At 36.8% G+C, this 24,148-nt stretch overlaps 1 protein-coding gene and 1 pseudogene across 5 annotated transcripts in view; both read right to left on the reverse strand.

The window, feature by feature from the left end:
* The window catches only part of CEP70 (centrosomal protein 70), a 69,173-nt gene that overhangs the window by 20,831 nt on the left and 24,194 nt on the right, over positions 1-24,148 (reverse strand). For 4 of the 5 annotated variants that reach the window (XM_068545986.1, XM_068545982.1, XM_068545983.1 and 1 more), the window contains 5 exons: positions 22,922-22,978; positions 12,942-13,023; positions 12,749-12,837; positions 11,230-11,304; positions 3,031-3,136 (listed from right to left, as the gene is read on the reverse strand). In XM_068545986.1, coding sequence (XP_068402087.1) covers positions 3,031-3,136; positions 11,230-11,304; positions 12,749-12,837; positions 12,942-13,023; positions 22,922-22,978 — 409 coding nt within the window. The remainder of the gene's footprint in view (positions 1-3,030; positions 3,137-11,229; positions 11,305-12,748; positions 12,838-12,941; positions 13,024-22,921; positions 22,979-24,148) is intronic. The other variant, XM_068545985.1, reaches the window with a different exon arrangement.
* On the reverse strand, positions 7,417-8,925 carry LOC137766643 (TM2 domain-containing protein 1 pseudogene; annotated as a pseudogene).

Consider the following 24,148-nt stretch of genomic DNA (forward strand, 5'->3'; position numbering starts at 1 on the left):
GATCTGGGAGGATTTGATGAGGGGTTTTGTAACAGTGGTGCAAAGGTGGGGTCTTTGACAAGATTAGGGTGTGAGCAGGGCCTGCACTCCTTTAATCTCATCTCTCCTAATCGTGATGATCTTCTCTGGTCCCTTCAATCCTGCCTCAGGTGGTTTCTTTGCTCCTCCTCCCTTGATTAGCAACTGTTCAAATCTGCCCTTTGGAATTCAGGGAAGGTCATGGATGCTGAAGTCTTGCCTTGGTTTGTAGAAGCCAAACCTCTAGACGGACAGATTAAGGGAGTGAGCATGTTGGGACTATCCAGTCTCAGTCTTCTCACTTGCATATCCACATAAGAAAGACGAAGGATAAATAAAAGGAAGATCATTTAAAATCCAATTTAGTGTGAATTTTGTTTTAATCTTGTGTCTTGAAGAGACGCAAATTCAAAGGAAAAACAAGATGGAATTCAAAGGTAATTCAGGGTATGGAGAGCAGCTCACAATGAGGAATCCAGAGTGATTATTCCATTTGCATGTGAGGTTAGTGGCTGGACTTTTTTTTTTTTTTAATGATTCTTCTGGCAATTACAGTATTTGATTTCTGGAGCTTTAGTGGAGGGGGCTCTGTGTAGAGAAGCTGGGGGCCGGCTCTGTCCCTCCATGGAGCATGGTCATTCCCAAAAAGTCCCCTTCTGGCTCGGAACACCTGGGCGATAGCACACTAGCTATAGCTAGATAGCACACCATTTCACACTAGCACCTGGCCTCTGGAGAGGGGTGGCCAGTGGCCGAGAATGAGGGTTTTCCTTTCCTGCAAAGCAGGATTAATAATCCGTCTCAGAGGGTTTTGAAGTGAATGACTCTTCATTGCAAAGGGAAATGCATCTGGATACCAGCACTTCTGGATGGTGGTGCCCAAAAATCACCCAGACGAGCACGTTCAATAGAGCAAAACCCCAAGATTTCCTAGAGGTCTATATTCTTCTTTATAACTTAGCCACACTCTGATGACTGGCAGCAAAAGATGTATTAACAATGAATAAATGGCAAAATAAAAATTCCCAGAGAGACTAGAATTTATGAAAGAAAAGTCACAATACAGGTCTCATCTTATTCAGAAAGAGTTTGCAGGTACTGACAAACTCTTGGTATGGGTAAAAAAAAAAAAAAAAAAGGTTTTTAAGGGTAATCCTTACAAGAATAGAAAAGAATTAAGATGATGACTGTCCTAACTAGTTGAAGAGAAAAGAAGAGCAAAGGAATCTCCACCTAGCAAATCTCAGGAAAGAAAAGAATGGAACAAGAAACCATGTAAATAGAAAACAGAAAGTAAGATATCAGGAATAAAAGAAGATATATAAGTTGGTCTCAGTGTCCATGAATGGTTTAATTCCCCTGTTGAAAGAACAAAGCCTCTCAAAGTAAATCTAAGAAACAAAATGAAATTTAGTTACATAGTGGATACAAGAGAGTTATCTAAAACAAAACAGTTTTCACAAAGGTGCCTGAACATAAAGTCAACACAGAGATGTATGAAGAACCAGCAACAATCAATTAGAAAATGTAATGGAAAAAGGATCCTATTCATAATAGCAATAAAAGTTATAAGATAACTAGATAACTTAGGAAATAAACAGAACAAAAAATAGGCAAAAGCTAAATTTAAAAATATATAAAACTTTATTGAAAGCTAGAAAGGAAGACCCAAAGAAAATTAGAGACATATTTCTGAGATGATTCAAAACTGTAAATGTGGTGACTTCCCTGGTGGTCCAGTGGCTAAGACTCCACGCTCCCAATGCAGGGGGCCCAGGTTCGATCCCTATTCAGGGAACTAGATCCCACATGCCGCAACTAAGAGTTCTCATGCCGCAATAAAGATCCCGCATGCCGCAACTAAGACCTGGCGCAGCCAAATAAATAAATAAATATTTTTAAAAAACTGTAAATGTGTTATTTTTCCAAATATTAGTCTAAAACATTAACTCAATTTCAGCTCATCTCAATGGGATCTATTTTTGAATTTGACAAATTATTCATACAGGAAAATAAATGTGCTAAAAATACATCCAAGGAAAAAATTTAAAAGAACAATAACAAGACACTTACCTTAAAAGGTATCAAAACCTACTATAAAACTACAGAAATTAGTATAGAAATGGAAGAGACTAGTCTAGAAACAAACCTATGCATCTAAGGGCATATGGTATATGATATACGTTTCAATTCAATAAAGTAGAGAAAGAATGGTCAACTAGAAGCTGCAAACTCAAATGCCTATAGAAGCCAGGTAAGAGCATAAATGAGTGAAGCAAGGATGGGGTGGGACTGTGGCTAACTGAAAAGCACATGCCCATACGTGACAGGCGAAAGGCCTAATTCTGTGCTGATAACGACTATGCAAGAATTTGCAGATTCTTTGGCTTTTTAAGAGAAACTAGAAATAAGGACTTAAATAAAAATCTCTTAATTAAAAAAAAATTAGTAATTAATTCAAAGTTTAAAAAAACCTGTATGGGCCCAATAAAATATGAGTGCAGGCCCAGTTCAGTCAGTAAACTACCAGGCTTAATTGCTCATTTATTCAATAATAAATGGTCTATAAATCAAGTACAGTTAGATCTTTACATCATACCACATAGAAAATTAAATTTCAGATGGACTAAATATCTAAATTTAAAAAAAGCATACAAGAACCTTAAGAAATAGATTTACTTGTATAATAATAATATCAACAAGAGCAAAAACAAAAACAATAAAAAGGGAAATGGCTTAAGCAGGTAGAGAAAAGGATTATAAAATCTGTTAAAATCTTACCAGCTTTTCACTACCCTACTTTGAACTAGGCCAAAGTCTCTTTTCAAGGGTAAGACAAATTCTCAGTCAAGTTACCAACTTTTAGCCAAGTAGCATGTCACGCCAAGACAAGACAGGCTAAGCAACACAAATAAAGGATACAAGTATTCCTTACCAATTGATAATTTGTTATACTGTGATTGTAACCAAGGTTCACTGTAAACACCAGTCTTTCTGTCAACTGTTCAATACCTGAAAGTATCTCTGGTCAATTAGGGTCTGCTGCTGGTTATCTTTGCTGGGCTCATCTTTTCCCTCTTTGTCCTCAGCCTTTTTTTGACTGATAAGATCCTGTAATCTAAAGGGGAAAAAAACCAAGATAATACAAAATGCTTTACTAGACACTGGATTAAGATGACAAAATAAGCCAATGATCCAGCTACCCTCCCAAAAGCTTTGTCATTTTCCATATATATGTGTGTTTATGTGCATGCACATACATGCATATATGCATACATAAATTTTTTTTAAATTTTAAGCCACGTTGTCACTGGAAAACAAGAAGACCCTCTTAATAGACACAATATAGAAGGCATCCCTGAAAACTAAAGGGATCAGACTGATGAAGAAAGTTCTAACCATTCCCCAGCACTTATAAAAAATAGAAGAGGAAAGAACTACAGTAAAGGATGAAAGCAACTTCCAAGGTGCTCCAAGCTTGATGCTGTAGGTAAGGGAATCAACAAACAATGGGTAGGGAAAACAGTTTGGGCACTGCAGCAGCAAGAGCTAGGCAGTTTGGTCCTTCCTTCTTCATACGTCTCTTGTGCCAAAGAGAAGACAACAGTGATACCTGCCAGTCAAGAGGGCATGAAAACCCAAAAGACCATTGTCTCAGGTGGCTACCAGAACTCTGGGGGAAAGTCTCTTTGTCCAGAAACCTAAAAACATGAGTGTATCCACCTAGTAGCCCTTCTCCAAATATCTCTGAAGTCAAGGCTGTAGTAAACATTTCTCCCCCACCCACCATGCCTTAGAAAAAAGTCTCTTATTAAACCCACTTCAAATTAACCAGTACGCCTATCAGTTTCCTGTGGAACCCTGACCCATTAAACTGATTCCAACACTCGTTAATAAGCTTGACTTGCTGTTTGCAAAATAGAATAGCGATAGTCTATCTTGTCATTTGCCTACTAAAAAACAGTGGCTTCCCACTACTTTTAGAACTAAATCCAATCTCCTTGGGTTAGGTTTGAACTTCTCCAATATTCCTCCCGACTCCTTTCTTACCTCATCTCTTACTACCACCTTACAATTATCTCCTTCACTCACATGTATTCCCCTTGATCTTCACTCAATTGCTTTTCTCTGCTCTCTGGTGAGCATATGCCAGAAACAAAATAAACAAAATTAGCTCTAGATAAAAAGTCAACCTCCTTCCTCTAATAGACACAGAGACCTCACAATCTATTTTCCACTTGACTTCCCATCTATTTAGCATATTCACATATTTGGCAGTTTTGCCTAAAGGCAGTGCCAGGAGCATACTGTCTAGAATACAAAAGTGACACAGAAAAGCCAACAGCTCTATAGTGGGACTACAAGTAAACTGACATATCTGAATTTAAATGTTAGTTAACCTTTCATTCAGGTGGAAAAGTTTAATTTATCAATGAACTGTTTGCAAGTATGATTAATAAATATTATACTATGGATATACAATATTTTAACTGCCAGTATAGTAACCTGAATATATCATTGCATGTACCAGCTTACAGTCACTCTGGGAAATGAAATGTGATTCAATTAATTAGGTGAATAAAGAGATACCCTCAATGTAATAATGATAATAACTAACATATATTGGGAGCCTGGTGATGACGATAATTAGTGTTTATTGAGAAACTTCTCTATGCAGGAACTCTTCTAAGCACTCACATGTATTAATTTATTTAATCCCATTGTTTTTCTAAATTTACAGAAGGTAAGGATTAGTAAAAGCTAGGGATTCATGGGGAATTGACCTTTGGTTCACCTAGTCTCACAGTAAATATTTGCCACAGCATAATACTCCTGAAAACTTTTGTATTCTGCAAAACCACACATGTGAAGATAACAGGGTTCAGGAGAAAAGTAAGTGTTAGCAACCAGACTATTTAAAACTGATGCAGCTTTATAACTAGACAACTAACAAAAACAATAATTGGTGCCTCAGGAGATAAGTCAGACAGCTCAAGTATGTCTGGAGGTTGCCTCAGGCGATATTACAAATGCATAGCCAACAGAGCAGAAATGTTGGCTTGAGGATGCCAAAACTATGAAGATCGAAGTGGAGCTCCTGGCCAAAGAAGCTGAGGTTAAAATAGGTGAGGAAAGAAGTGCAACCTGCCTCCAGCCTATAGTCTGTCTAATGCTGAGGGTCAGGGAGGGAGCCCTGGGTGCAGTTTCTCATTTTAAATTTTCTTAAGATAGATCTGAAAGGGCAGGTGCCTATGTACTAGCAAAGCTTTCCCCTTCCTGAAGTCTATACTATACTGCTATTCTAACTCCTTGTACCTAGGGAAAAAGTGCATGTAAACAATGCAACTTCTATGTTATACTATTAATCATTCCCTTATTTTCCAATTGCATATGACTTAATTGGTGTTTTAGAAACCTGTGTTTGAACAGAATATGCTGTACTCAGAAATATTCCAGGGTTGTTTTATAGTCTCCAGAGTAGTGAGCAGAGCCTGAAGGCCATAAAAATCCCCTAAAATGGCTAAGGAATTCTTCACATACTTAGCAGACACCCATTCCACAATGCTAGCAGCAACAGCTATGTTTCTTTGTGGAGTCTGGGAAATCCAGAAAACTGCACTCCCAACTTTAAACACTGTGTTGATAAGTTTCTATGTGCAGACACTTTATAGCTTTTAACTGTGTCTGTTGAAGCCTTTCCATAATCTCATGGTGACTCCTGTTCTGGAGTTCTCTTTGGGGGATGGATGGGGGAGCCTTAACTAAAATACTTTTTCCACTCTGACTCAGTATTTTTCCACTTCCTGCCCTTCCCCTAGGCCCATGAAACAACAGGAGTCATGTGTGCAGCATGTCACTGACTGACCCTTACCTGGTGCCATTCCATGGGGAAAAATGGAATACCGAGGAGCCAGTCCTTTTTTGGCCTCTTTCTTATATTATTGCAGTAAGTCAATAAAGCCTTGATTTTTAATTTCAGTTTGGCTCATTGTCCTAACTGACCACCTCAACTCCCGTCAGCTCAACACTAGGGTGATGAAATTCTGATTTTATTTTCTTCTAGCAAAATATAAATACGACTGAAAAATTAAATGGAATTAGTGTAGTACCTTTGGTTATCTTGCACTGGCAGACCTATTTGATCACTTCCCAGCAACAGAATTTTATAACCAACTTGTTTGTAATGTTAACTCAAACAAGAAGCTTTCCCACGTTAAATTAATATAATTTGATATTGAAGATTGGTTAGTTGAAAGGTAACTACAGACTAAAGCAAAAAATTTAATTTTCTCTAGTTATAAAAGGGAAAGAGGGACTTCCCTGGTGGCACCATGGTTAAGAATCCGCCCGCCAATACAGGGGACACAGGTTCAAGCCCTGGTCCGGAAAGATCCCACATGCCGCGGAGCAACTAAGCCTGTACGCCACAACTACTGAGCCCATGCATCACCACTACTGAAGCCCTCATGCCTAGAGCCCGTGCTCCGCAACAAGAGAAGCCACCGCAACGATAAGCCCGCGCACCGCAACGAAGAGTAGCCCCCACTCACCACAACTAGAAAAAGCCTGTGCGCAGCAACCAAGACCCAACACAGCCATAAATAAACAAATAATAAATAAATAAATTTCTTTAAAAAAGGGGGGGAGAGACTTTCCCCTCCTTTTCTTGTAGCATTTCCTTTGGAAAACCTGTAGTTATAAATCCTTTCTAAGAAGTACGTAGATCTTGTTAAAATTTACGTAAGCCTCCTGCCAATTTTATATCCTAGCAATGTCTTTCTTGGGAACCTTAGAACCATCGCTTCGAAAGGTGGACATCAGGGAAGAGGGTGCCTTGTTCCCTTTTCCCTGTTGGAGCTTAGCCTATGCTCCTGGCTCTAAATTGTAACTTCCTCCTTGTCATGAAGATACAATACGTTTCATTTTTCCTTTGGCTAAAGACAATTCCATGTATGTGATGGACTGCATATCTGCCTGGCTATGTTAAAGGGTGAGATTTCTTTCGGTCTTTGAAATCTCTTTAGCAGATTGCCTCTAATGCACACTGCAGTCTGGCTGGATATTTATTCCAACTGTTATATAAAACTGTTTCTTTTTTTTCCTACATATGTGGAGAGAATTCACTGGGTTGACAGGAGATTTTTTTTTAATTTTTTGAATAAGTCATACTTTTATTTTTCAGAAGCAAAAAGGACAAGTGGCAACTTGCCTTTGGAAAATACATTAATATCAGAGTAATAAGCTATCTATCTTATAGAGAGAGTAGCCTAAGAAAGGCTGTATTATCATATAAATCTCAAAGTTCTATTAAATAAATCTCAGAATAATATGTTTTTAACTGACACAACAAAACAAAAACATCAGCAACAACAAAAAATTAAACAGAATCCATAATGTGGTATGTGAAGACGGAAAAAGGAAAATCTGGAAATCTACACACTGAGAGTTCTCTATTAAAATCAAGGAGACCCAAATCTGTTTCTTTTAAACAATATTCATGGATATAACTGCGTTTTTCTAAACGTCTCATTGGTAATACTCAGTCTCGTAAGTCTGGTTCCATAATAATCTATAATGTAACTACTTCCATCTCAAGGTCCAACAATCTGCATTGAAATAAGAATGAAATCAAGTAGGCTCCAAATTCCACAAAATCCTACAGTGCAAAACTTTAACAAACACATTTCGGCAAGATATGGGCTTGAGAAAACCAATTTCGTTTCCAGTAAAATGTGTTTCATTGCCACCAAAATCCTTACAAGTTATGTTAGGTGCTGGAAAACATGGAACATGAGCTGTGTAGTTTGTACAGTTAACTGGTTCTTGTGTAGCATCATTTATTTTTGGATCTTTACAAATATTTTTTCCCACTTTGAGGTCCTCGCACTTAAGTGACTCCTCGCTGCCGCCGGCGGCAGCTCCCCAAGGTCCCGTGGTTACTGACACGGCCCACAGGACAGCCAGGAGCCAAGCAGCAGCAGTCTCGGAAGCAACCGGCCCAGAGGGCCAAGCGGCCGCTATGCTGGGGACCGGCGCATCCCCCTGGAGATTTTTATTTTTGATTATTCCCTAACATCACAGTAGTTCTTTGAAAAAAATATTCTACCTATGCCCCTGCAGAAAATAAAAATTTGAAAATTTTTTACATTGAAGAAGTTTTTTTCATTGGGTGTTTTGTTTGGTTTTAATTATCAGTGTGGTGGTTAAGAGTGAGCTTGAGAGTCCAAATGCTTGGGTTTGGATCTGATTTCTTTCCAAGTTCTTCCACGTACCACCTGTGCAATATGGGCAAGTTATCTAACATTCCTAATTCTCTGTTTCACATCTAGATACTACAAAAGTTCCAAACTTAAAAACAAATTAATGATAGATTTTTTAAAATTCCAAATGTAAATTTCTAAAAACACAAATCCTTTCTTCAAAATGCAAATCATTTCTTCAAAATTCAACAGAAATATATAGCAGGGATTGGTTCTGAATCACAATTTTAAAGTCTGATAGTGAAGTCACTCTAAAAACCAGTTCCCAAATGAATAACATAAAACATATACACAATCAAATCTCATTATTCATGGTAGTTATACTCTATAAAGTTACCATGTACACTGAATTAGTGAAGACTGAACCACTGCTGCTAGGGGAAATACAGGATCAGGTTCCTGCATGCCTCTGGTCACATTTTCCTCAACTGATCAATATATATAACCTTGTTTTATGTGTGCTAATGTTTATAAAGACATCTTTTTAAATATTGTTGTTTCATTAACATTGGACTCATGGCTAACAGCACTATAACTCATGCCTAAATGAAGTTTCTCTAACACATGTATATTCTCTGTAAGGTACATCACAGCCTTCTTGTGTGTAGAACACTACATAGCACTTCAATACCATGCTTGGGACCATCTTGGAGAAATCACCAACAAAAAGCAAAAAATGAAAAAATAAAAGTGGCATATGACAGCAAAAAGAATGACTGTTTACATTATGAAAGCTAAAACAAAAGGGCAGAGCATCACCTTGTTCAACAGCTGAAAATGTGTATACTGGGCACGTCCATGAATGATTGTGAAAGTGCCACCACTACTGATTTGGGGATTAAAAACAAATTTCAGCAGATAGGCAAATTCACAAATATGCAATCTGTGAATAATGAGGAAATGACTAGATATCTCTATGAATATATGTGCATGCCTTTATGTGTGTGTGTATCTTCACTGATACATTTACACTGAAGTCCTAAGATTCCTTTGAAGGGGATCAGGATATGCCACTCCAAAATATGCCACTTTGAGGGAGTTCCCTGGTGGCCTAGTGCTTAGGATTCCGGGCTTCACTGCCGTGGCCCAGGTTCAATCCCTGGTTGGGGAACTGAGGGCCCACAATCTGCATGGTGTGGCCAAAAACAAAAACAAACAAAAAATCCAAAATATGCCACTTTGACATAAGAAATGTTTTAAGCTAAAGGAATTTGAGAAATGGCAGGAGCAGGAAGGACTCTCTGACCTCCCCCTTCTCCCCTGAAGCAGACCATAAGACCCTCATGTGACAGGTGCCCTCCCTGTACCCAGAGGAAAGGAGCATCTTTATCTCTGAAGACGAGGAATCTGAATTTCCCCCAGTTTATCACCCTTAGCTTATACCCTCTTGTACTATCACATTTTCCCACAACTTTCCACTCTTCATCAAACCTAGTAGTAAAATGCTCAGGCTTAACAGTTTCTTCAAGCCTTCATTTCTTCTCAGGTCAGGTTAAACTTACATTAAATAAATTTACACACTTTTCACATGTTAATCTGTCTTTGTCAGTTTAATTTTCAGGCCCAGCCAGAGACCCTAAGAGGGCTGAGGAGAAGTTTTCCTCCCCTACACCTTCTTCTCTGACTTTTTATCTCCCTTACATCCTCCTTTTCCCAGCTGCTCCTTGACCAATTTTCCTATCTCAGTTAATGCCCCAACAACTACCTAGTTATTCAGGACTAAAACTTAGTCTTGATTAGTTAATTTTTTGATTTTTTTAAGTTGAGTCTTGATTTTTCTACCCCTCCCCTCAGCTGCCTATATCCCCAATCCATCACCAAGTCCTATCAGTTCTATCTCCACTACTGTCACCTTTGACCATGTCACTACCACTTCTTGTCCAAACTCATACAATAGCAACTCTCACACTATTTTATCTTCAGTACTTATACTATATCAAAATTGTCTTATTTATTTTTTTCATTGCCCTTCCCCCTTCACGTAACCTTCATGAGAGCAAGAACCTTTTCTATTTGATTTACCACTGTAATTTCAGTATGCAGAATGCCAAGCAGACAGGAAGAGGTACTACAGGTACCTAAAATATCAAGCAATAGTAGGAAGGGAAAAAATATTAATTGAATGAATGAATGTAACCTTTCCAAACCTTCCACTTCTCTTTTCTTTTTTAGTTTTCCTTCCTTAATTTAACTCAATATGTAATTCCTGGATGGCCAGAATACTTGCCTTTCACTGTGGCATGTGCTGCCATAAGAAGGAGGAAACAGCTGTCACTGAAAATTGAATCAACATACGCTAATACAACTGATTTAATACATCTAATGCATATTTTAACTCATGTCATTTTTAAAATATTTCATCTCAATGCTCACTACTTCAAGTCCCAATGCACTACTTCAAGTCCCATTCCCTTGAATCAAAGAGTACACATAACTAATCTTCAGAAAATACTATCACTATTTGAGGACCAACTTTTTGAAACTCCTCTGAGTACATGCTTTTCAAAGTCATAAAAGAGAGGTGGTGGATATGAATGGCACACTGCATTCATTCTGGTACCTTTAGTTTTAAAATATGATGAGGCTATATATTATTCATGTCATAACTACCACCACAAAAATTTGGGCCTTGTCACCTCTAATTTCAATGATTCTCTTGCAATTCCTCCATGACTTCCAAAGACAACTTTCTAATTAAAATCTTTGCCTTTTATTATATCAGACAATTACCTTTTCCTTGTTCTTACTTAAGATGCATATACAGCCAAATCCAATACAGTAGAAGCTTTTAAAACTGTGGAACCAGAAATATCCCTTTTTAACGTCATTTCCCCCCATCAGCCTGGTAATTTTGAGCCAAGGTCACTATGAGGTAAGCTGACAGGTAATAAAAATAAATAATAAGATACGAAATCCTAATAAATTTGTAACTTTGGTAAAATATAATTACTTGATGCTTTTCTTAAGGGCTTTCTCCAGCTTCTTCACCTGTTGTTTATAAAGTCTTAATTCATGCTGTGTGGGCCTGTAGAAAATAAATCATGTTGAATGCACTTATTTTTATTTAATAAAACTATACTGTAAAGATATTTAATAATAAACAATAGTGTATACCCTGTTACTTGTCACAAATATGCTTAAAAATTCTTAAAATATTTCATGATTGCTGGGCTTCCCTGGTGGCACAGTGGTTAAGAATCTGCCTGCCAATGCAGGGGACACGGGTTCGAGCCCTGGTCCGGGAAGATCCCACATGCCATGGAGCAACTAAGCCCGTGCTCCACAACTACTGAGCCTGTGCTCTAGAGCCCGCGAGCCACAACTACTGAGCCCGCGTGCCACAACTACTGAAGCCCAAGTGCAGCAACGAAGACCCAACACAACCAAAATAAATAAATTAATTAATTTAAAAAAATATTTCATGACTGATAATGAGGTATTTATTGGCCACTGGGTTTCTTCTTCTGTGTATTCCCTGTTCAAAACTTTCTACCCATTTTTATTGTTATTAATCTATTGCTTGTTTTTATAGTGAATTATCTCAAATGTAGAGACAAGAATAGAGGATAGTAAGACAAATAGTGCTGTGTCCACCCCTCAAGCTTTATCAAACTTGAACAGTAATTTGTTTCAAATATTTTAACTAAAACATTATACATGTACTTAAAACTCCATGTGTGACCCTGATTACTGTCATTGCTCTCCTTCCCATACCACAGGTAACCACTATCCGAAATTCACTCTTCATTCTTCCCATGCATGCTTTATAAATTTTCACCTCATACTTATATAACCATAAATTTACATATTATTATGTGGCAGGCTTTTAAACTTTATAGAAATGGTTTTTACTGTAGGTATCAGTCTCCTCTCCATTAAAGTATACGATTTACAAGAACAAGGTATTTGTTTTGCTTATTATATATTATCCCAGAACTTAAGACCATGTATAACTTACAGTAGGTATTCAACAAATATTTGTTGAATAAAAAAGTCTAAACAGTGTGCATTCCTTATTACTCTCTGTTAACAGGTAGAGTGCCATCCTTTTGTGGTAGTATGCTGTACATAAATAAACCTTTCTGTTGTATGCCATTTAAACTTTTTAATTCCCCCCCTTCCCACAACACAGGCATAAGATGAAGTAATAAGACATTCTAAAGTAATTTGGAAAAAAAAAATTAAAATAAAAAATAGTTATTTGGGAAAGGGAAACCTGCTGGCATAAGACTGAATCTATTCTGAGTTCCTACCCAGTTTTATCTTCTTCCTATTTTCTCACTTCCCTTGCCTATGTATGTGTTTTTGCTCTTTCCATGATATGAGAGACAAATGACTAAAATGAGTATGAGTATGAGGTCCCCAACATTAGTTTTAGAGTAAAGGTGACAGAATGATTTATTTAATATTCAAAATTCCAGTTTATGCTTAAATGGAAGTTAAATAAAAATGACTTAAGTTTCTCTCACCTGGTTTCCAAATCTTTTTGGAGATTCACCTTTTCACTTAAAAGTGCATCTATCTTAGATTTCGAGTCCTTGAGTTGATTCTGTAATGACTGCAACACATTTCATAAAAAAATAGTTAACTTTCCTGGGAGATTATTTAGATTATCATTTTGCTTTATAAAAAAAGTATTTATCAGTCATATAGTCCCCATACCATTAGAAGGCCTTTATAAGTGGGTGAAGCACTCAGACTTCTGTAGTCTTCTTCTGACTGACTTTCATCTTCTCTATATTGCCTATGAAAAGATACATGCAGTGTTATTTATGAAAAATTTATCTTCAAAGAAAACAAATCTAGCTAACAAAAATTAAATCAATACAATAAGGGTTTGATAACCTAAACATGAACTAAAACTTAAGCCAAATTTCCTACTTATTCTCACAGAAAATGGTATTAGAACATACTACTTACTACCTAGTACTATAGTATATATTTGTTCACCAATGCCTTAATCGGAAGGTAAGATCCATGAAGACCAGAACTTTGTCTTGTTCACCATTGTATGTCACTGCCCAGAAGAATATGGGGCATAAGAGGTGGTGAAAAAACACTTGTTGAATGAATAAACAAACAAAGCATATTGTTTTTTCCGTCTAGTACTTTTAGGTCACCAAAAAATCTATATCAAAAAATGCAGGGACTTCCCTGGTGGCGCAGTGGTTGAGAATCTGCCTGCCAATGCAGGGGACACAGGTTTGAGCTCTGGCCTGGGAAGATCCCACATGCTGCGGAGCAACTAAGCCCGTGCACCACAACTATTGAGCCTGCGCTCTAGAGCCTGCGAGCCACAACTACTGAGCCCGTGAGCCACAACTACTGAGCCCGCGTGCCACAACTACTGAAGCCTGCGTGCCTAGAGCCCAAGCTCTGCAACAAGAGAAGCCACCGCAATGAGAAGCCCACAGACCGCAACGAAGAGTAGCCCCCGCTCACTGCAACTAGAGAAAGCCCGCGCACAGCAACTAAGACCCAGCAACAAAGACCCCATGCAGCCAAGAATAAATAAATAAATTTTTTTTTTAAAAAAATGCAGAGTATAAGTGGACAAGGCCACAGACTTAGTGGCCCCGATTCAAGTCTTGACATCACCATTAACCAGTTGTGTTATTTGGGTAGGTCAGTCTCTCAAAATTTGTTTTCTCATCTATAAAACAGATAATTTCTGTCACATCTACCTCATAGAATTGATGTTAAAAGTAAAAAAGACATCAAAGCATTCTGTGAGCTATAAAGGACTAGAAAATCAGTATTAATGTTTTTAAAAATCCTGATACACTAACACAGGGCTGTCCAATACGGTAAACACTAGGTACACACGGGCAATGAGCACTTGAAATACAGCTAATGCAACTGAAGAACTAGACTTTTACTTCTATTTCATTTTAATTAGAATTTAAAAACTGAAGCAGTGTAAAATATTCTTCTGTTAAACACGACTTTATTGTTTAGGACTACATACCACTACCATGCATCATGTTAAGGTATTAATGTTGTGGGCTAGTTGTGCACTGGGTGCGTGGGTGGTTTGTAGTACTATATACAAACACACCACCAGTCTAGTCAGTATCAATGGATTGATTCAGTTAGAATGATTTTTTTTCCTATATACCAATATAACACTGTAAGGTGTTTGTTCTGATACTATATTTATGGTGATACCTATATAAATCATAATTTATAATGATATAGTTATTATTTTAATTATAAGAACTAAACTTTTTGGGTTTAAAAAATAATTACGGACAGATTTTTAACAGAATCAAGTGGAGATGATAACATCTGACACAGTACAATAATTGGAACGGTAAAGAAAAGAGACTGAAAGAACGTATGCCGCAAATTTCCTAATGAATGCTACTATAATTTGCTGCAGAACAAAATGGAAAAGCTGCTGGTTCACGATACAAAAGAAAAAAAACAGATAAACTGGACTTCATCAAAATTAAAACATTCTTGAGCTTCAAAGGACACCATCAAGAGAAAAAAGAAAACCCACAAAATGGGATAAAATATTTGCAACTTGTATCCAGAATTAATAAAGAACTCTTACAATTCAACAATAAAAGACAAAAAAGTCAATTTAAAAATGGGCAAAGGATGTGAGTAGGCATTTCTCCCAAACAGATATGCAAATGGACAATAAGCATATAAAAAGACACTCATCATCAGTCCTTAGGGAAACACAAATCAAAACCACAATGAGATATCCCTTTAGGATATTCACAAAGTTGTGTCACCATCTCCACAATCAATTTTAGAACATGTTCATCACCCCACTGAGAAATACCGTACCCATTATCAATCACTCCCCATCTCCTCTCTGCCCTGAGTCCCTACTCCACTACAATTCAATTCCTAGGCAACCACTCATCTACTTCTGTCTTTATGGATTTGCATATTCTGGACATTTCATGTAAATGGAATTGTATATTTTGTGATGTTGGGTTGCAGCAGAGTAGGGGCTCAGGGCGGGGAGTGATTGCTAATGAGGTTTCTCAATGGGGTGATGAACATGTTCTAAAATTGACTGTGGAGATGATGACACACTTTGTGAATATCCTAAAATCACTGAATTGTATACTTTAAAATGGTGAATTTTATGGCATGTGAATTATATCTCAATAAAGCTTTTATTTTAAAAAGCTGTTATATAAAAAATCTTTTAGGATAATAAAGTAGATAACGATAGGAAGTATTTTCAGCAAATCATAATGAATATATTAAGAAGTTTCCTCTCAACAGTCAAAAAAGAACGAAAGTCACCGAAAAAATTAACCATACAACAAAAACTTTTAAAATAATTTTTTAGCAAAATCTGAGCTTATTTTGGCCACCTATAAAAAACATTTTGAAGTGTTGCACAAAAACAGAAACTGTCCTTACATGAAATAAATTATTTGTTATGGAAATTTTGTTGGAAAGTTATGAGAAAACAAAAGTTATTTTTATAAAAAAGTGAAAGATCTTCAATTAAGCCCACGAACAATTGCCTGGAGAATACAAGACCCTTCTTAAAACATCAAAGATGAATTGATTTAATTAAAAAATTGCAAATATGTTTCTTTATCTTTAGATGAATCATATCTCAATTAACACTTTGGGAATGTTCTGTCTCAGAGGACTTCCAGATTTACCAAGAAATGTTGACAATTTGAGGTCTTAAAAAAAAAATCACACTTAAGGTGTGTCTTTGAATTTTACGTATCTATCAAAGAAGAATTTCAGCTAGATATGAAAAAATCATTTTTTTCCACAATGGAAGGTGCTCTAGCTTTGTAATGTCAAAAATCCAGATTTACTGGAATGTTCAAAAGACTGATGTTTCTCATTGCTTTGTTATACTGTATAATACATATTAGAAATGTGCTCAGTTTTCTGAAGCAGACTATGACAGTGTCATGAATATAGTTGTTAAAATTATACAGCACCTGTGTAAATGCTATACCAGTTTGCAGAACCACTGAAACAAATAGAAAACAATGACTTTAACAATCTTGTGTATTTTGCCAATGATTATTGGTTGAGTCATGGAAGAGTTACAAAGACTAACTGTACTGTTAACCTGAATTCAATATTTTCTTGAAACAAACAAACAAAATGCTTGCCAGAGGCTCAATAACCAAACACAAAAATGGTAGTGTGGTTTATGTTTTCTCACCAACATCACTCTACATATGAGTAAGCTAAATTTGAAGCTCCACAACTACAGAGCTCATGCACTCTGGAGCCCACGCGCCACAACTAGAGAGAAGCTCATGCACCACAAGGAAAGATCCCACGTGCTGCAACTAAGACCCGACGCAGCCAAAAATAAATAAATAAATAAATATTTAAAAATAAAACAAAATAAAATAAAATAAAAATATATTTGAAGCTCCAAAGAAAGGAAAGCCAGATCTGTGACAAGCTAATAGGTTATGAGAATTTACACTGAAATGAAAACTTTTCATAACACAAATAAATATTGAGTTTACACACATTTTCTAATATTATGGTAGAAGATTTTAGTTTTAATCCACAGTGCATATAAATTGGCTGTAAAAACGACAAGAAAACTTTGAAGAACTTTTTGTTGCTATTGACTGATTTAGAGCTGCTTTTCAATTCTGCAGTACCCTGAATTAAATAGAAGAGTTAGTGAATTTAAGGTGGGTATAGTTTTCAAGCAGATATACCTTTAATTCAGTCAAACCAATTATTCTAAAAAAGATGAGCCAGTTTTGTAAATGTGGATGTAAATATTAAAGAAGTTTTCTGTACTTGATTCAGGTGCTAGAAAACTTTTAGGTATGTATAGAACAATTTGAGTATGTAAGTCTATTTTTGAACTAGGCTTCATGAAATCTAAATACAGATCAAATATTTCTGATGAAAATTTAGCATCTGAATTGAGGTGTGCTGTAAATTAAATATATACCATATTTCAATGACTTAGAATGAAAAAAGAGTGTGAAATATCTAATAATGTTATTGATTACATGTTGAAATGATAATATTTTGGATAGTAAATAAAATATATTAAAATGTATTTCATTGGTTTCTTTTTACTTTTTAACTTGGCTACATGAAAATGCAAAATTATGTATGTGGCTTGCATTACATTTCTATTCGAGACAGCGGTACTAATATATCCCTCAGACCTTCTTCTAAAACACATGCTAGCCTTGAACAAATGACCATTTTAGGAAAGGTGACTAAAATAAGGATGACTGAGTAGCCTCTATATATAACAAGTACTAAGATAGATGTTTTATACAAACTATTTCACATTTAACAGGTGAGGAGTTTGCGTATTTAACTTGCTCAAAGCCACTCAAATAGTTAGTAGTAGTAGTGGGATTCAAATTGAAATCTCTGGCCCCAAAGCCTATGCACTCACATCATTCCCTATATATACTCTCAAATACCTGCCACTATGGCTACACTTGTTCTCAAGAGAAACCTAATATAAGAATATAGTAGAGGAGACCAATTTTAAATGTATGCAGACCTAAAGGGAAATGAGTTTCAGTACAGAATCCTCACTTTCTTTTCCTGTAGTTCTTTATTTAGCATTGACAGATTTTGTGGTTTTCTTGAAGTAAAAACAATTCTAAGCATCCACAAACTCTCATTTGGACATGGGATCCCCACAGCCAAATTCCTCCCACCCTTTCTCCAATGGCCTCCAGAAGCCTCAGGAGGGACCCAGTGGTGAAGATCGTGCTCCTTAGGCGTGGAGAGAAAGAGCAAAACTAGAGAAATCCTGTGTTTTATTTTCTTGCCTAATCCAAATCATGTTCAGCCAGAGGTTAACCTCAAAGCCACCTGCTTCCATTTCCCAAGACCACTTTAAAAATTTCTATCTAAAAAGAAGGATGGAATTAGACAAGGGGACTTCACTTTACTAATTCATTATAGAACGGTTTTCCCTGGGGTAACTTTCCAAATGTCTCTGACATCTCAGAAGAAACTCAATCTGAGGCCTGTAGGTTTTATTCCTACGTTACTTTCCTTGGCTCTTTACTCTATCTACCAAGCCAGGGAAATACTAATAGAAAAAGCCAGCAATATATTCCATGTAATCTATAGTGATATATTAATCTATATTACCATATAGTGATATAGTAATCTACAGTGATATATATTTCTGGGTAAATAAAAGTAGGTAGGGGCTTCCCTGGTGGCACAGTGGTTAAGAATCTGCCTGCTAATGCAGGGGACATGGGTTCGAGCCCTGGTCTGGGAAGATCCCACACGCTGCAGAGCAACTAAGCCCGTGCACCACAACTACTGAGCCTGCACTTGAGAGCCCACGTGCCACAGCTACTGAAGCCCACACACCTAGAGCCCGTGCTCCACAACAAGAGAAGCCACCGCAACGAGAAGTCCGCACACCGCAACGAAGAGTAGCCCCCACTCGCCACAACTAGAGAAAGCCCGCGCGCAGCAACGAAGACCCAATGCAGCCAAAAATAAATAAATTAATTAATTTTTTTTAAAAAGTAGGTAAAGTAACATAGCTGAGAGCTTATCATTTTAAAATTTACTTTTCCTGTTTCAGAGGTTATACCATGTTTGCAGTTTTCTAAGATTTCCAACTGCTTAACACTTGATTCAAATATCTGCTGCCTTGATTGCAGCTTCCTTTGCTTTCCCTGAGTTTTCTCATGTATGGAGGCAGAAAGGAATACCAGTCCATAGTATTCAGAAACTGCCTTTCACGAGCTCTCTGGAGGCCTTCTCAAGCCTGCGCCCTAAAATGAGGGTCCAGATGGTGTGCCATAGGTGTGCTGTGCAAAGGAAATACAAATGTGCCAAGATATTCATCTCTCTCAGCCCTCAGGACAACTGGCCAGACCCCAGTGTGGTACACAAACATCACTTTCTGTGTTTCATGATGAGAAAAACTTTGGACAATGCTGCCTTTAAAAAATGGGTGCTAAACAGAGGGCTTCTACCTCTGCAAGAGGCCCATGTCTCATCTGTCTTCTTCCTTTGGTCTTGCTCCCCTAGCTCTACAGGTGTATACGTCCTCCTCCTCTGCTTCCTGTTTATCCCACTTAGGCCTCCAAATCATAGCCCATCTTCCTTCATTTTCTCTTCTCTTTCGCCTTCTTTTTTAAGTGATATAATTAATATAAATAATTATATTATTAATATAATATATATAATATTCATATAAATATTATATAAATAATCAAGTGGATCTCAAAATCCACCTTGAAGTTGCTACAATCTATCAAGTTAGTATTTACTCTTAGAAAAGAGACTGATAAACGTTGTTCAGTCAATGAACTATGAAAAACTCTCCTCAGGGCAGACTCTTCATCACTGCAAAGTATAAATGACTTCTAATTTTCCACCCGTGAGAACATTATGTATAATGCAGCCCCTGTTTTCTTCCTGTATCCTTCTCCCTTAATGAGAGACATTCAATCCAAGTATCTGACCTGAGCGTAGTTTGTTCCGGCCAAAGTATTATATTTCACTTCAGCTAGACCAGTGATGATAGGATTGCTAAGCAAAAAAGTAATTCCTTTCCTCCAAGGTCCTCATTCCTCAACCCCAGATTTTCACTACAAATTCAAGACAACCAGATTCAACACCACCACCCCCAATGGCTCAATCCTTTTATTATTTTTAGTCAGAGAATGCCAGTTTGCACAACTTCAGAGGCAACCTCTCACACCACATTCTACACAAGACATTTCAATGATGGCTATACTAAATCTTCTCTACTCTTACTACAAATCCCAAATGTTCTCTCTTCATCATCTAGATCGGTGGTCAGCAAACTGTTGCCTGTGGGCTACATCTAGCAGGCTTTTTTAAATTAATGTTTTATGGAACACAGCCATGCCAATTCATTTACTTATTGTCTATGGCTCATTTCATGCTACAACAGCAGAGTTGAGTAGTTGTGAGAGACTATATAGACTAAAATGCCTAAATACATACGGTCTGGCCCTTTACAGAAAAAAAGTCAACCAACTCCTGAATCCAGATTACAATTTACTAAAGATATAGAGCAAAGGTTTCAAATAATATTCAGTCGGGACCATATAATATGTTGCAGAGCACTGAGTTTTAGTTGCAAACATTAAAAATCTGATTTCATTTATAAACCTAACATTCTAACTTCTCAAAAAGCAGATTTAACCACAGTGGGCTCACATTCCTGCATGGCATCAACTGGCCGGAGTGTACAGTTTAACTGCCCCCTTAAGACAGATGGTACACAGCTCTCCAATTTGCCACAGTTCCCACCTAACCTGCTTTACTCATTTTCATTACTTTCCTGATTCTGTGAGCCTAACAGCTTACAACCTCTCAAATGAAATTCTTCATTTACCTTCTCTTTACTCTTACATACTATGATTGTTCATTTTAGGCTAGGCTATGGTGCCCTGCTACTTGGTCAAACACCAATTTAGATATGGTCATAAGGTATGCTTTAGATGTGATATTTAAATCAATAGACTTTGAATAAAGCAGATTACCCTTCATAATGTGGGTGGGCCTTGAGCAATTAGTTAAAGACCTTAAGAGCAAAGACTGAAATCTCCAAGAAGGGAGGTATTCTGCCTTCAGGTTGCCTTCAGCCTCAACACTGCAACGTCAACTCTTCCCTGGGTCTCCGGCCTGCATGCCGGCCTCACAGATTTCAGACTTGCCAGCGTCACAATCACATGAACCAACTACTTTAAAATAAATCTCTCTCTGCATATAAATGTACATTCTATTGATTCTGTTTCTCTCTAGAACCCTGACTAATACACATACCTACAACCCCATCTCACCCAGCTTTTCTGTATCAAAGGAAAAAGCGCCTTCCTTCTTTCCAAGGCAAATGATGTCTTTTTGTTCATTTATAGCTTACTCTTGGTCCTGTATGAAGTCCAGCCAAACTGGCTTATAGTACCATAAAAAAGTCTACTCTCTTACATCTATGAACTTTTGCTCAAAGCATATAAGCAGTGGGTTTTTTTGCCTTTCTACTTTCCCAAATTTTACTTATTCTTCAACCTCAAGCACAACCCCCATCTGCTTTGTAATGGCTTCCCTGGTTACTCCATCTAAAACAAATTTGTTCCTGTTATCAACTCCTGTATTAGTTACTGTCTGTACAGTTTTTAGTAATTACTCTATTGTGACATTATGTCTTAGTGTCTTTTAAGTCTCATATTATTTTTAACTATTAATGTGTTTATATTTAATCTCCCTTACTAGATTGCAAACTCCTGGAAGGTAAGAACTGTGTTCAAAACGTTGTCCTAGGGAATTCCCTGGTGGTCCAGTGGTAAAGAATCCGCCTTCTAATGCAGGGGATGCAGGTTCGATCCCTGGTGGGGGAACTAAGATCCCACATGCCGCGGGGCAGCTAAGTCTGCATGCCTCAACTAGAGAGCCCACGTACTCTGCAGCCCACGTGATACAACTAAAGAGAGAAAAAAAAACCAGCACGCCACAACTAGAGAGAAGCCCACGTGCATCAACGAAGAGCCTGTGCGCCGCAAAAAAAAAAAAAAAAAGACCCCGCATGCTGCAAGGAAGAGCTGATGCAGCCAAGATAAACAAACAAATAAATAAAACGTTGTCTTATCTCTAGAATCAATCTAACACCATGCCTACCATCTAAACGACACAGTTTCATTTGAAAATCAGAAGGTCCCTGAAGTTATTTGGTATAATACTACTTTCTGAATAGAACAAAGCAAGGAGTTGCTCTATCATTAGTTGTTCTTTTCTCATCTTCCCTTCCTTCATTTTTCACTTCTTTCTTCCCTTCTTCCCTGCATCCTGCTCTTTTTTAAGAGTCCCCAAGGTGCTAGAAGGAATCAGCAACCAGCACAGCTCTGCCATCAGTCTTCCTGAGTTTCTGGAGTCAGTACTCTTGGGGCAAGAATACTAGACAATGTATGCTTAATGAAAGCAGAGAACTTATCTGCTTTATTCTAGTTTATCTATTTTATCTGTTCAGTAACAAAAACAGAACTTGGCAGAAAGTAGGTGCTCAAATATTTGTTAAAAGAACTGTTCCATTTATAAACAATGAAACAGAATAGCCACCGTTTTAATGACTTTATATTAAAGCACTTTAGATTATTTGGCCTTAGATATCATTCAGCTATTTTTGGTTAGTCAAAGACCATTATTTTTAAACTTTACCCTTATTTCTTTAATCAGATGTGACAACTATGTTTTACTCTATATACTTGATTTTTCACTATGACATTTTATCTTTATCTCATATAAATCTGCATACTAATTAGGCTGTACTTTGGCAGGCAGCTAATCCAATCCTACACACGTTGTGGATACACTCAGTAACTATCTAGTGGTTAGATGACATCAGTAGAACAAATTATAATACTTCAACAAAAGAAAAATACTATTTCTTCTGTGACCGATACTTTGGTGATATTAAATATACATATTTTAATATAAATGCAACAATATATTTTAACATAAGTGGTACAGTCTTGAAGATCTTTATAAAAAAAGAAATTTGTAGTTAAACATATTAGGTAAATTATACATATATCAGGTAGATTTCCAAAGCATATTTGTTTCAAAAGTCCATAGAAACTTTTGTTGTAATTCATGACTAGATAATAACTTTAAAAATTGTAATACCGGACTAGTCGTACCTTTGTTTATGAAATTTTCTAATTTTAGATTCATAGTAATCAATTAGGCAAAGCAACCTAGAAAACAGATAAGTTGAGTTATTTTCAAATGTGGTATTGGAACATTTACTATTCTCTCTATACAATTGCAAATTACAGTGATAAACATACAGGTTATCTGCAAATTCATAAAAAATTTAAGTGATTTTTGCCAGAAGCAAGTATCATACTATGCCATATATTTTAATTTTAATGTATATATTTTTAAATAACCACAGACATTAAATCTCAAATTATTAAATGCATATTGTCCAAACAGTTCTACCTCTAGCAATCACTCCCACAGAAATATGTGCCTAAGGCTGTAACTCAAGATGAACAAAGTTGCTCGATGCACCATTATTTATGAGTGAAAACTCAGATACAATCTAAATACTCGCCAACAAGGGAAAAGTTAAATAAATAATGGCACATCCATATTATAGAAAATGATGAGGCATGAGAAGAGACAATGTAAATTTGTACATCCTAATGAGAATTGATAACGGAAAAAAATGTTGCATAGCCAAATGTATAATATCACTCTATTTTTATAAGAAAACAGTTGTAAATGAATCTGTATATGTATTGAAAATGAACTCTATGGGTTCTTAACTGAGGGATAATACCACAACTAGGGGACAGTGTTGGTTGTCACACTGAATAGTTGGGGAGGGGGCAACGATGCTTAAAAGTTCATCAATGAACATGATGAATGCTCATCCTGCCCTACACAATGAAGAATGGTCCCACCCAAAAGCCAACAGCACTATTGCTGTGAAACACTAGGAAGGACAAAAACCAAACTGTTAAAAGTGATATCTCTGGGATGTGGAAATTAGGAGGGTAAGCAGGTCTATAACATTTTACTTTACATACTTTTGTATTGTTTGAATTTCTAAAAGCACATATTGCTTTTGTAATTCAAAAAATCCTCAAAGAAAAATAAAATAACACTATACTTTCACATATTATTCTTCTCAAAGCAAGAATGTATAGTATTTCACTCCTATCTTGAGAAACTTACCCATCTCCTTTTTTTCAGTGCTAATTCAACCAACTGTGCTTTTAATACCATAACTTTCTGGATTATTCTTTCTCTTCAACTTTCCCCATCCCAACGCGTACCAGCTTTCATATTATCCTGCAAATATGCTTTAATTTCCTTTATACACTTCACAAGCCCTCTCACCCCTTCCTTCCCCCATG

The sequence above is a fragment of the Eschrichtius robustus genome, chromosome 6, assembly GCF_028021215.1.
Source record: "Eschrichtius robustus isolate mEscRob2 chromosome 6, mEscRob2.pri, whole genome shotgun sequence".
NCBI lineage: Eukaryota > Metazoa > Chordata > Mammalia > Artiodactyla > Eschrichtiidae > Eschrichtius > Eschrichtius robustus.